This window comes from Anoplopoma fimbria, chromosome 22 (assembly GCF_027596085.1).
Source record: "Anoplopoma fimbria isolate UVic2021 breed Golden Eagle Sablefish chromosome 22, Afim_UVic_2022, whole genome shotgun sequence".
Taxonomy (NCBI): Eukaryota; Metazoa; Chordata; class Actinopteri; order Perciformes; family Anoplopomatidae; genus Anoplopoma; species Anoplopoma fimbria.
This window is the reverse complement of record NC_072470.1, coordinates 12,349,035-12,363,117: the sequence shown is the minus strand read 5'-3', so window position 1 is coordinate 12,363,117 and position 14,083 is coordinate 12,349,035. Positions and strand designations below refer to the sequence as shown.

The 14,083-nt window shown below is 41.5% G+C and overlaps 1 protein-coding gene across 1 annotated transcript in view; it reads left to right on the top strand.

The window, feature by feature from the left end:
* The window catches only part of slx9 (SLX9 ribosome biogenesis factor), a 15,562-nt gene extending 3,468 nt beyond the window's left edge, over window positions 1–12,094 (top strand). Inside the window, exons 3-6 of the mRNA XM_054624000.1 lie at window positions 6,675–6,743; window positions 8,681–8,864; window positions 11,538–11,603; window positions 11,696–12,094. Of these exons, the coding sequence (XP_054479975.1) occupies window positions 6,675–6,743; window positions 8,681–8,864; window positions 11,538–11,603; window positions 11,696–11,822 (446 nt within the window). The 3' untranslated portion in view covers window positions 11,823–12,094. The remainder of the gene's footprint in view (window positions 1–6,674; window positions 6,744–8,680; window positions 8,865–11,537; window positions 11,604–11,695) is intronic.
* Window positions 12,095–14,083: the final 1,989 nt, after the last annotated feature.

Here is a 14,083-nt window from a genome sequence, read left to right as displayed (position 1 = left end):
CTCCTGTTAGCGGTGCTGCTAACGTTACTAGCCCTCCTGTTGGTTTAAACACAGGTTGGTTGTTTACATTGTAACATTATCAGAGACTAGAAAAGCGTAAATGAAGTCCTGATCTCATATTTTACTGAATATTGGAGGATAACAATCATCAGTAAAACTTTATTTAACTCTGTGATGGTTGACGTTAAACTGTGGAATTAATCTGCCGTTCACACGCGAGCTGAATCACTATCTAGAAGAAACCATAAATACAAGTATGAACCTGACAATGAGCATTATATGGCTTCTTTAAACTTCTTAAAGCCATGACACTTTAAGTTAAACCTCAAGAAATCCACTCATTTTTGTTTGTTCTGCTCACAGGAAGTGACGCAATCAATGCAATCAACCCATGACCTCATCAAAATGTGACACACTACGTTCTGAAAATTGTAGTTCAATTAGGGCTGACATTGGCACGCTGGTAGCGTTGCACCGACTGGCCACTAGATGGCGTGTGAGAGTTATAGTTGTGCTCCTCGTGCCACAGCAGCTCACCAGCAGACTACAGTAAAAGGGGTTTTTCTACTGGTACGCAAATCTGTGCAGAAAAAAGAAGAAGCAGAGGGTGTGAGGGCCGCATCTCTCACGGACTGTGGATGCGTCTGAAGGAGGGGGGTGATGGACGCGGGCGCTAGTTGCTAAGCACGCCGTGCCGCATGAAGCCTCGCCAGACAACGGCCCGCCGCTATTTATAGAGCAGGCGTGGTTCAAATTTAGCTCATGCATGAAATCAAGGTTTAGCCGCCTCAGTGTTCCCTTGCTGCAAACGGGGGGGGGGGGGAGACGCCGAGGCTGGTCCCGCGTCAGCTTAAGAACTCAAACAACAGCATGCGACTAGTTTAGAATGGAAAGGATTGATTTGATACGGTCAGCTTCTTCAGTGTTCGTCGTTTAGAAGGTCTTTTACCTGTCCAAAAGAGACGGGCCAGTAAATAGGGATGGTATTATTATTATTTTCTTGATACTAGTACTCTTATTTGTTTCATGCTTATGGGTTCGGTTCTTTATTGATACTCTTATCGGTTCTTTTTAGATCATTTTGTGAGAAAAGAAGACAATTAATGAATAAAAGAATGGACATTGCTTTATTATTCTTGGATGTAAACAAATAGTCTTTCCTGAGGAGCAATACAAAAAGTTCCAACATCTTTAAAAACACATTCACAGCGAAAAACAGTTCGGAGTGATCAAACTCGTTAGCTGCAGTGGACTCAGATGGACGGCTGATCTCTAATTTCTTCAGACTGATGTTTTGGCTTGTTATCCAGATGTTTATGTGATTAAACTGCTGCCGTTTCCTCCTTTAAGTTCCACTTAGGAACGTCTAAAGTACCGATAGCGAAACCTTTAACTCCGGACCTCATCGCTACCTTAGGTTTTTACTCTTTGGCTCCGATTCTCGTTGAAAACCAAGTTTTGGGGGACGTCCAAACCGGTAAAAACACTGAAGAAAGCAGTTTAACGTTAAAAATCTGTGTTTTTTCTGACGCTGTTCGACCCACACACACTGTTTGCTCAGCGTGTTTCTTTGTCATCTTAAGATCTACACTTCTGATGACTCAAATCCTTCATCGGGAAAAAAATGTATAAAAAAACCACCACGATCTAACACCTCGTTCATAAAATATAGAAATACAAGAAGTCCACGCTGACCTCTGGTAGCCGTGGTGATTGTGACGGGAGCATAATCACCACGGAAGTCAGGTGATGTAGTACAAAGAGTGAGTGAGGGATGGAGGAGTCAAACAAACACAGGACTTTCACTCAGGAGACTGCTGTTTGTGTCCTGTGTAAAATCAAAAAATCATTGTTGTCTTACTTTTTCTGTACTTTTGTCACGTAACTACACCACATACGTAAGTTACAGAACAAACGTAAGTTTACTTATTTTGACCCAAAAGTTAAACAAACACAGGACTTTCACTCAGGAGACAGCTGGTCATGTTCTGTGTCCATATATATATATATATATATATATATATATATATATATATATATATATATATATATATATATATATATTAATATAAATATATATATATATATATATATGTACATTCTTGAGCTTTTCGAATTAATCTTCTAATTACTGTCGTTATATATTATGACCGCACATGAAAAAAAAAAAAAAATTGGTGTTATTGTTGAATATAATTTACAATTCATGGTTCTATTAGATGCGTATGAATAATATTAGTGTGGCCTGATCTTTACGTGACGGTTCACAATTCACACAATGAATACACGTGAAAAAAAAAAAAAAAAAAAAAGTTCAGATGTTGACATAGAATTTAATTCAAACATCATAAATATTCGGCACAACCCAAATACAATTCTGAAATAAAACCCACTTATTGATGTTATCTTACTGACAGATCAGGTGGTTCCAGCCCCCCCCCCCCCCCCGGCCTCTTGACAAAGCCCTCCGTCTGCAGTCCAATTAGAGCTATCGTATCACTCCCAGACCCTTGGGGGGGGGGGTAGACCCCGGATCCTCTTTTATTCTGAGGTCAGCTCCCTATAGACTGCCCCCCCCCCCCCTTTGCCCACATCCCTTCTCTCCTCTCATGACCATTTTTCCCTCCTCTCCTTCATCATCTGTGAAATATCGCCGTCGTTTCAGCCGGATTACGTCATTTTCCCGCGTTATCATCGGCGCTCATGCTCAGTTTTTCACCCGTCTCTGTTGTTGTTGTTGTTGTTTTTTTTCTTCCACAAGGCCGACGGGCCAATTTGGCCGTGCAGAGCTGTCATGTTTGCTCGCATCACCGCATGCATGCGTGCGAGCAGCGGCGCGTGCAATGGAAGTGATGGTGCTCTGCATGCGAGGCTCACTGACGTAGCTGTAGAGATGAGAAGGGTTTGCGTGTGAGACACCAGGTCATTCTGTGAGAGGTCCTCTGGTTAAAAATCAAACTGTCCAACCGAAGCGTTCTTATATATAATTTATTTTTTTCAAAAAATCCGATTTTTTGCTGATGATGCTCTTTTCTAAAGGAGAACGACTACGTGACACTAACGGCTCTATTTTTTTCTTTTGACCTCATCGGAGGGTTTTTTTTGATCGATACATGTTTTTGCAGGAGGTGAAACTGCTACACGTACATATATTGATCTGTATCATGGGCTGAGCTGAACATTCATGAACTCCCAGCATTCACATTGGCTCGTGTTGCTAACGCGTCCACGTGGCGGCGAGGACACGCAGGCAGGCCAGCAGTGGGGTGGCTTCACGCCTCCCTGAAACACCAAAGTCATGACATTCACGCCTCATTGGGGCGGACTCTGCAGTCATATTTCACTGTCAGAGACACCAGGCCTTACTGTGGGCTTATTGCTGCATTATGATGTAAAAACATAATCCACAAATGTGCTATTACGTATGACGCTCGTGGTTTACTCGCACTATGTGCTGACCGTTACATTAGGAGCTTTTATTACTTTTACATTATTACGTTATGTGCAGTTATAACATTATGAGTTGTTGCATACCCTCTGTGCCCACCTCCATCTCTTTGGTACAAAGAGTACTTTTGGTACTGGATGTGGGCTGGTTGGATGTAGTCTGGGTGGATGGGATGGGTGGATGTGGTCTGGTTGGATGAAGTCTGGGTGGATGTGGGCTGGTTGGATGTAGTCTGGGTGGATGTGGATGGGTGGATGTAGTCTGGTAAAATGTAGTCTTGGTGGATGTGGGTCTGGGTGGATGTGGGTTGGGCGGGTGTAGTCTGGGTGGGTGTAATCTGGGTGGATGTGGATGGGTTGGGTGGATGTGGATGGGTGGGTTAGGTGGGTGTAGTCTGGGTGGATGTGGATGGGTGGGTTGGGTGGATGTAGTCTGGGTGGATGTGGGTGTGGGTTGGGTGGGTGTATTGGGTGGATGGGTGGGTGGGATGGGTTGGGTGTAGGTTGGGTGGATGTGGATGGGTTGGGTGGGTGGGTTGGGTGGATGTGGGTGTGGGTTGGGTGGATGTGGATGGGTGGGTGTAGTCTGGTTGGGTGGGTGTAGGTTGGGTGGATTAGGGTGTGGGTTGGGTGGGTGTAGGTTGGGTGGATTTGGGTGGATGGGTTGGGTGGGTGTAGGTTGGGTGGATGTGGATGGGTGGGTGGGTGTAGGTTGGGTGGATGTGGATGGGTTGGGTGGATTGGGTGGATGGGTTGGGTGGGTGTAGGTTGGGTGGATGTAGTCTGGGTGGATGTGGATGGGTTGGGTGGGTGTAGGTTGGGTGGATGAGGGTGTGGGTTGGGTGGATGGGTTGGGTGGGTGTAGGTTGGGTGGATGTGGAGGTTGGGTGGATGTGGATGGTTGGGTGGATGTGGATGTGGGTGGATGTGGATGGGTGGATGTGGATGGGTGGGTGTGGGTTGGGTGGGTGTGGGTTGGGTGGATGTGGATGTGGATGTGGGGCAGACTCCAGCCAGCCGTAATCACAGCTATCCATTTCATGGAGCAGCAGGAAGACGATGCTCCCAACGGGAGCAGAGTGGTGGTAAAGCATCTCCCCCACACTCCCCCTTTCCACAAACACCAATGACAGCCCCCCACCCTCCACCCCTCCACCCATGAGGGCTCAGATTCCTGCTCCTCCACCCACATTGTGCTCAGCAGCAGATGCCTATCGCTGCCTGTTGTCTTCCTGCAAACAGCAGCAGAAACACCTCTGTTGTGGGGCTCTGCGGTGGCAGATAAGGGCCTGCCAGGATCTCTGGAGAACCCGATCCTGTCCGGACAGAACCCTCCAACACCCGGGTCTGTGAGGAGTTCATGAAGGAAAGAACCGGGGACGTTCTAGCTCATTAATCTCATTCGTACTGGTAGCATCCACCTCGAAAAGCTCTGCCAGTTTCCCTTTTCTAAAAAAAAAAAAAAAAAAAAAAGACGGCATTTGTTACGCCACAATCATGTGTGACGTCTGGACCAATCACAACAGGCCATTGACGCTCGCCTCACAATACTCTGCTTCAGACTCGGCACTAAGGAGGTTGGCCCAGATCCTTTATCAGAAAATAGAAAAGTAAATGTAAATGAGAACTCTTTATAAATTAGTTTTCCATAATTAAAGAATTCGTTTTCCTGGCGTCATGTTGTCACACGTGCGCGTAATTCGCTTTTCTCGGAGGTCGACTTTGTCGATTTGTGCACCGATTTAAATAATACTTGTTTTTTGTTTCATTTTATTTCATTTTATTTCATTTTTATCTTGTTTTTCTTTTACTATGTCTCTTGTTTTGCACTATACTCTACGCTGCTGTAATCCCGTAAATTTCCCCGCTGCGGGACTAATAAAGGATTATTTTATTTTATCTTATAAGAGGTGACACTGATATATAATAATTATAATAATAACTTTATTTATATAGCACCTTTATAAAAACAAGGTTTACAAAGTGCTTCGACAGACAAGCCAGCAAAACAGTGCAATAGAAGAAACATTAAGAACAATGGTGAGGATAAAACTGAACTAAGAAACAAAATGAAATAACAAGTGACGATCAAATAAACAAAATAAATAAAATAAATAAAATAAATAAAATAAATAAAATAAATAAAATAAATAAAATAAATATAGTAAACGAATATAAGATAAAATACTAAGACCAAATTAGAATGAAACATTAAAACGACGACATCACATAAAAGCCTTTTTTTGAAATGTAAAAATGTGTTTTTTTTTCTGTAAAAATGTGTTTTTAAAAAGTGATTTAAATAAGAGAGATTACTAAGATATATAAAAATATATATATATATATATATATATATATATAATATAAATATAATATATGTTAAATATGTCCTTTTAAACATAGACCAATATTGATTTTTTTATTTGGCTAATTCTTATTTTAATACTAATTATAAACCGTGAAGCTTTTTCACAGAGAAAACAGCCGTCTGTTTCCTACAAAGGTGAAAGCATCACTTCCCGTGGAGCAGAGATAGTACCAGAAAGTGTTTTCCCACTCCCATATTTCCTGTTTCCATCACTTCACTATCACTGTGAGTGTACAGCAGGAGACCACTGATGTTCTCCTTGGTCTGGTTTGCTCTCCCATGACGGGTTCTTTCCACTCTCAGGCCGTTTTGCGTGTGTTCTGGTTTCACGGACTGGTCTAGGAGAGCAGCATGATTTGAATTCTTTCCCCTACGTGTTGGCATCGGGAGGGATCGACCTCTAGTGGAAGTCTCTGGTGCCCACGCTCAACATTATGGTGGAGGAGTAGGGCTGTCAAAATTGGCCAAAAAAAAGTGACGTTTGAATATTCCTTCTTCCAAACACATAGGTTCAAACTGTTCAAATATCTATTTTTAGCCATTGTATCCATGGCAACGTGTGCAAACTGGCCATGAACGAAGCAGCGCTGCACAGTGAAAACTGGTAGTGCTGTTGTTACCATTGCCATATTAGAGTATTGTTTAGTTTTTTCCCTATTCAAATACGTATTCAAATGTGGAATGTTTGTTGACGTCCCTACTCGGCAGTGACGTGGCCAACCAGAAGTGTTTCATAACCTGTAGCTTGAATACTGTATGTCAACAACCCTCCAGACCCGTTCTGATTATAATGAATTGTTTGTTATAAACCATAATTTCAATTTTGCTTGCTTGCTTGCTTGTGTGTGTGTTTTCACAGGCCCAGAGGAGAAGAAAGTCAAGTCAAAGAAAGAGAAGATGAAGGAGAGACGGGACAGATGGCTGAACAGTGAGTTTATGTCATTGGAAATAATTCACCGTGCCACCAGAGAGGATATTTACTGAAAAGAGATGGACGTAATCATTTCCACAATACAAAAAAATAGGTTTATTTCTAAGAGAAATATTCTTCTTCAATCCATATTTGTTGTCGTTTAGCCTTTCAAAAGCAACATTTTCACAAACGGAGGCAAGAACAGCATCAATGGAGCGGTCTAGCAGCAATCTAACAGCACCATCAATAATAATAATCCAAAGGTATTGAACGTAATCCGTTAACATGACGCTGCTGCACTAGGCGACGTCTTCATTCATGGCCAAGAACACACTTTTGTAGTTTATCTGGACTTTAAAAGAGAATTTATGAGTAACATTTGATTAAAAACTACAGTGACCAACTGATTTAGGAAATTACAGGGCCTTTTTGAAAAGTGTAAATTAACACCAGGCTAAATTTCCCCATTTTGCATGTTTCTTATCGTCATCACCCAGAGTAACTAGCCATCAAAGGTCAATAAGTTTTGGGTCTTTTTTTTAGGCTGAAGATCCATACATTTGAATAACTCCACCCGCCACCACCACGCCACCGCCATCGTCTCCCAATAATTGCGACGCGGCGTGTAACCGTAACCCTGCTGCCGAGCCAATCAATCCCCGGGGTAACACAACACGTATCCTGTTCAGCCGTATAATTAGGTGCTAATGGCTGTGCAGCTCAGTCCTGCTGAAACCCAAGAGCGGCTCCATGGCTGACAGTTTTCAGGAATTAGAAGCAGAAAAAAATGTAGAGAGAAATATTACCCCCTTTTCGGATTAACGACCCCGGGACAGGAGAGAATCACCAGTGGGGGCTTTACGGGCTAATAGCTGTATGTCAGGCTGGAAGCTTCTGGTTGTGAATAGTTTGCACAGTGAAAGTTAGCAGACACATTTTCCTTTCTTCTATACACAATAGGATGTATGGCTTACAGACCTTGGTGTTCCTACCATACAACTGGATTCCTGAAGGCCTTCAAGATGATCAAGCAAAGATTTTACCAACCATGGAACCTCATTCATACACACATATACGATATAGAGTTATTTTTGTGTAGACACTGGCGACCCCCGATGACAAAAGTGGTCGTGTTTCCATGTGCACCACTATGGAGGACGAGAAATGACACAAGTATAAATAAATAAATGCATAAATAATTGTATAAATAAATAAATGTGCAGTACCAGTCAAAAGTTTGGACACACCTTCTCATTCAACTACTTTGAAGAATCTAAAATATAAAACATATTCTGGTTTGTTGAGCATTTGTTTGTTTACCACATAATTCCATACGTGTTCCTTCATAGTTTGGATGTCTTCAATATTAATCTACAATGTAGAAAACAATAAAAATAAAGAAAAACCATTGAATGAGAAGGTGTGTCCAAACTTTTGACTGGTACTGTATAAATACAGAAATGAATAAATAAATGTAGGTGAAAAGAAGGATATGTATTTATTCATGTCCTGTTTGATTATTAACTTTTATTTATTTATCTATAGATTGATGTATTCATTTCTATATTTATTTCCGCATTTACTTATTTACTTATACTTTTATTTATTTATTTCAGTATTTATTTAAGCATTTATTTATTACTGTATTGTAATTCTTTTACTTCTTTATGTCTGTATTCAAACATTTATTATTTATTTATACAATTATTTATGCATTTATTTAGTCATTTTTCGTCCTCCATACACCGCCACCTCGTGTCGTAAAGACCTGCAGCTGCCAGACTCCAAACACTATTTTAAGACTGGAGAAAGTGTAACTCATGAAACTGACTTTTTTCTGTTATTGGAGTTCTGTTAAGATCTAACTCCCCCCCCATCCCTCTCTCTCTCTCTCTCTCTCTCTCTCTCTCTCTCTCTCTCTCTGTTCTGTGTATCCCTCCGCCTCCTCTCAGAGATCAGCTCCATCAAACTGGCCAAGGAGCAGCAGGCGGCCGAGGCCCGGCGGCAGCACACGCCCGTGGTGGGCGACATGAGGCCGCTGGCCGACGCCCTGCCGGAGCTCTGTCAGCTCGTCGCCCCCGACGCCGGCGCCGCCTCAGCCCCCGCCGCTCGCCGCAAGAGCAGGAAAAACAAAGTGTAAGTGCTTCAAACGCAACACGATCGTTGTTTGTCCTCCGCGATTACACCGTTATTCCCTTGTCCTTGAGGGGAGCGAACCTGAACAAAGAGCAGCACAAACGGACTGATGAGCCTCCATCTGTTAACCGGGCAAGCTATGATAAACATCACGTCCCAGCATTCCCTGGAACTGGACATGTTTTAACATAGCGCTCACTCAAGTAAATGCTGCTGTAGATGGCGTTGATTTGGAATAACACTTGGCTGTGTACCAATTCTGGGCTACATACTAAATTCTAAGCAGGTTTTTTTAAGGGTCTATTCCAATTTTTTTTGCAATTCAGTTTCATTCGTACAGCCCCATAACACAAATCAAACAATACAAACAGGTTGAATCCATTAAAACATGTTCCACGCTCCCCCCCCCTCGCAGCCCAAAGACTTCACATGGGGGAATTTCTTTTAAATTTCCTTTACAGTACACAAGTGACCGCTTTGATAAAACAGCAGCCGTGTTGAGTGAATGCCTCTCTCTTAATACAGCCAAAGTGTGCTGTTCACGTGCACTATTCTCCCATAATGCAGTGCTCATTGTCGGAAAATAAAAAAACACCATTTAGTTGTTTATGGTGGTTAAACGGCATGAACGCAACCCAAAAACTAAAATATTGAATATCGGGGGGAAAAGTCACTTTCTAACGTTGGCATACATCGCAAAATCAATTCTTTATATTAAGAGAAAAATGTAAGTTTTATGTTAAACGTCGACTTTCCGTTTGACAACTTAATTCTCGTGAAGTCTCACATTTGTTTTTCCACAAAATATCCTGACTATTGTCTCAAAACGGATCACCAGGGCTTTTTGAGAAGTCAGACATTATTCTTGCTTGTGTCCTTAAACTTCTTACTATCACAGCTTGACCAGTTCTCCAGAGAGGCTGGTTCTCACCAATCCCACTGAAAGACATCATCTTAAAGGCATAACTAACTCAGAGCCCGAATTCATTAAAGGGGAGTGACTGTCAGCGACGAGATAGAGGCAGGTGAGTTTAAAGGTGCAGTCTGAATTATGGAGCGATAAAGAGGCTCCATATTAATGGAAGCAGAGACTCCACAACACACACCATCCTCCCTACTCGATGCAAATTAAAAGCAGTCCCGTCATTTCCATAGAGCACATCAATCCTGTCCGGGACAGACTCGCACGCTGGAATTCTTTCAATTACCTCTCCTCTCTGTGGAGCGTCGTCTGCCTCCGGGGTCCGGCTCGGCGGGCGGGGGCCTCCCGCTCCGGCCGTTATTCACGGGCATCGTAAACGTCTGAGGTTTCACAGCTCGCAGCAGAAGGGCTCGTCTTCATCAGCTCCACGCTCGGCGCTATAAAAGAGATGAGAGGAGCGGACGGCGGCGGCGCTCCGGCTGCAGCACCACCCATCATGCTGCTTCTTATACAGCTCTAGGTTTTACTGCTGACTTATCGATTTTTTTTTTTTCTGTAAAAAAAACAAAATGAAAAAAAATCTGTAATCAAAGTTATATTGTCTATAAAATGTTATTGACAAGATCAAAAAAAAAAAATTATATATATATAGATATAGATATTGAAATTCAATTTATTTTGTATAGCCCAAAAGCTTTACAATCCGTACACATGCAACCTCCTCTGTCCCGGAACCCTCACATCGGCACAGGAAATACAGAAATACCGGTTTCTGTATTTCGTGTCACTTCAAAAATGTTTCTGGATGAAAATTTTGTGTTGCTGTTGCTCCTGTTATTTCCATTTCCATCTATATCAAATGGAAAATATTATTTTTTAGAAAAAGGAAAACGCAAAGGGGTGAATATGAAAGTGTCTGAATATGTACATTTTTGGGGGTTTTGACATTTTTTAAAAACAAACTAGAGAAGTTAACACCCTAAAAAAAAAAACCTTTAACAGGGAGAAAAAAGGAAGAAACTTCTGGGAGAGCGACAGAGGAGGGATCCTTCTCCCAGGATGGACAGAATGCAATAGATGTCATGTGTACAGAATGAAAGCATAACAGAGATACAACACATTCAATGTATATGACATAAATTATTCATATAATCACAGTAGTAAGAAGAGAAACGAAGGAAAAAATTAAGAATACTTATAAAAGTAGAATTAAAATAATGATATAGGGAATAGTATTAGTAATGTGACTAATAAAAAATAATGGAAGTAGCAGTGGGCCACAGCAGGAGGCACGACCATGGTCCAGGTACCACAACGATTCATGGAAACCTGCGAGGCGAGAAAGCACAAAGACTCCAGGGTAGAAGCAAAGCCAATAAGCGTAATGGTACAGGGAATAATAATAGTAATGTGACTAATAATAATAATGGTAGTAGCAGTGGGTGTCAGCCGGGTCACGGCAGGAAGCACGACCACAGTCCAGGTACAGCCACGATTCATGGAAACCTGCGAGGCGAGAAAGCACAAAGGGCACAAAACGGACGCGTGATTTAAAAAAAATATGTCAAAATGATGATGCTGAAATTGATATGATCATTTGATCAACAAGTAAACATGTCAGTTTAGTTCCACTACTTCTCACTACAACCTTCTCTCTACCTGTAGGTTTGATTCCCGTGGAATGTCCTGTTTATGTTTTGGAGTCCTGCATGTTAAAATGTCCCCGTCTTTGTCCTGTGTCCTCCCTGCAGGCCGGTGAAGAGGCCCGAGCCGACGGACTTCAGTCAGATGAAACACTCACAGAAACGCAAACTCATGTAAGCAGCTTTTCACGCTATTATCAGAATACGCACATATATATATAGTATTCATATAATATGTCACACAAATGTTTTTTCCTTCATTGCAGGGAAACGGAGACCAGCCGGTTTAGCAACGCAGTTAAGACCCTCTCGGCCAAGATGAACCCTCTGGCTGATATCGGTGAGCAGCTGAGGAAGAGGATGAAGCAGGAGGAAGAGCAAGGTCCCAGCTAACGGCAGCAGTGACGCGCTTCCACGTACGTTAACTCAACAAATCCCCAGGGAAACCCCAAACCCGGGAACATTCTGGATTTAAAAGGAGGAAGAACCCGATACCCGGGGACCCCCGTCACACCTCTGAACCCCGGACTGAAGGATGCTGCTTACGGCTCCACCACGAAGATGAAGAGAAGCAGCAGAAAAGGTGGTGTTTGTAAATGCTGACTGTAAAGAACATCCTCTCAGTTTGATTATCCAGGTTTCCTCTTCAGTAATAAATCACAGTACACTCAACAATCAGCTTCTATGTGTGTTTTTTTTCTCTTTTTTTTTTCATACACGATAAAACGTCTCCAGGTGCGTTTGTTTTGGCTCCAAGTCAAAAATATGTGATAATCAGACGATGCATGTGCAAACAAACGTGCCTTGTTTCCATCGACGCCCACACAATCGTCCCCACTCTTCTATTTTCAGAGTCTTCTCATCGTGCTGTATTGAGAATAAGATCAGCGGCACCGAGTGACTCATCAGCAATAACCATAGCAACTGCACTGATCCATGTAAATGAACATCTTGTCAGGGCGACACCGAGCCACGAGCTGAATGAAAATATTGTCAGACTATAAAACAGTCGGCACGTCAACACGTTATGGAGAGATGTGGAATTATTTTCATAAACCTTAATTACGCCACTCAACCTAATGTTTGACTTTTTACATAATTAATATACATTTTATTTTTATTAAAAGAAAAAAAGAAAAAATTCTGATATTTCAATGTCTCAAAATGATTGTAATTGTCTAATCTCATAATTATGAGATACTATAAGAGTTATCCATAATTCATTTTAAGTAATTCACAAACTATTATCTCATATTTCAGGAATTATTTTGTATTTTTTTTTTTTTAAAACAAATTCATTATGAAAAGTTCTGATAATGAATTATGTAATAAATATAATTTTTTTTTATTTGGTAAAATCATTTATTTTTCATTTCAAATCCCTGGATTTTGACGGATTTCTGTGCGTCTTTGCGGCCTTCTAGCTTTTCTTCATGCAGTCCAGTAAACTTTGAGTTTTTTCTCCTAACATTGACCTTTAGTCTTTCCACTCGTCCAACAATCACCAACTCTGGTTTTCTCTAAACGAACCCTTAACTCACAGAGCTAGATGTGTAAGTCTCACCGCTCGCAAGATTTTCGGTAGCTCATCAGCATATAGCTTCACTTTGATGCTGAAGAACTTCTATTCCTTCACCTCCCAAACAGCATAATTGATCCATCCACACTGAAAGTACCGACGCTTCCATCTCAGCAGCGGCATAAGGTTATGGATTCTCCACGAGAAATATGTAAACATCCCTGAAGCACGGCTCCTTTGAATGATTGAACAACTGCAGCAGGTTTTTTTCTGCTTTTTTAAAGGCGATCTAAATAACAGAAAATAATTCCATTCATGTGTTTTTCAGTTAGAAAATATAGGGCCATCATCTCAAAAACTGGCATTTAAAGGGTTCAAATTCTAAAATAAATAAATATATGCTAGTTATGATCAGGACTGATGTTGGTTGAAAGATTGTAAACATGTAAGTGGAGTCCATGGAAGTGGAAAATTATACTTAAAACTAAGAACATAGTTTTGCTTTCCACCAGTCCCATGAATGGAAACCAGCATGCAGCCTAAAACCACATAAGTACAGGTATCAACGGCACACTGTAACGATATTTCCTGCGTTGGAAATGTTACTTATGTAAAACTATGTCAGTATTATTTTGAAAATATGCTTAAAGTATCAATAGTAAAATCCCCTGTGAATGTTTGCTCTCTTCTTGTGAACTCCTCTTCACCGAGCAGAGAAGAAGAGCGAGGCTCGTCCGCCATCCCTCTGAAGCCTTTGCTATGATTAGATTAGAGGTAAGAAAAACCTAATCAATACCGGCTTCAGTGCTGCCATTAGGTCTCATTAATAATGGAGAGTATGGGACGAATTAAAAGTAATCAGAGCTCGTAGTTCTAAACATATACAGCGGGTAAAATAAGTATTGAACACGTCACCACTTTTTTCTCAGTGAATATAGAACTAAAGATCAGAGTTCATAGAAGAGGCCCGCGGAACCTTCAAGATCTGAAGACTGTTTGTGTGGAAGAATGGGCCAAAATCACACCTGAGCAATGCATGCGACTAGTTTCTCCATACAGGAGGCGTCTTGAAGCTGACATTACCAACAAAGGCTTCTGTACCAAGTATTAGATACATTTCAGTAAGCCTGTGTTT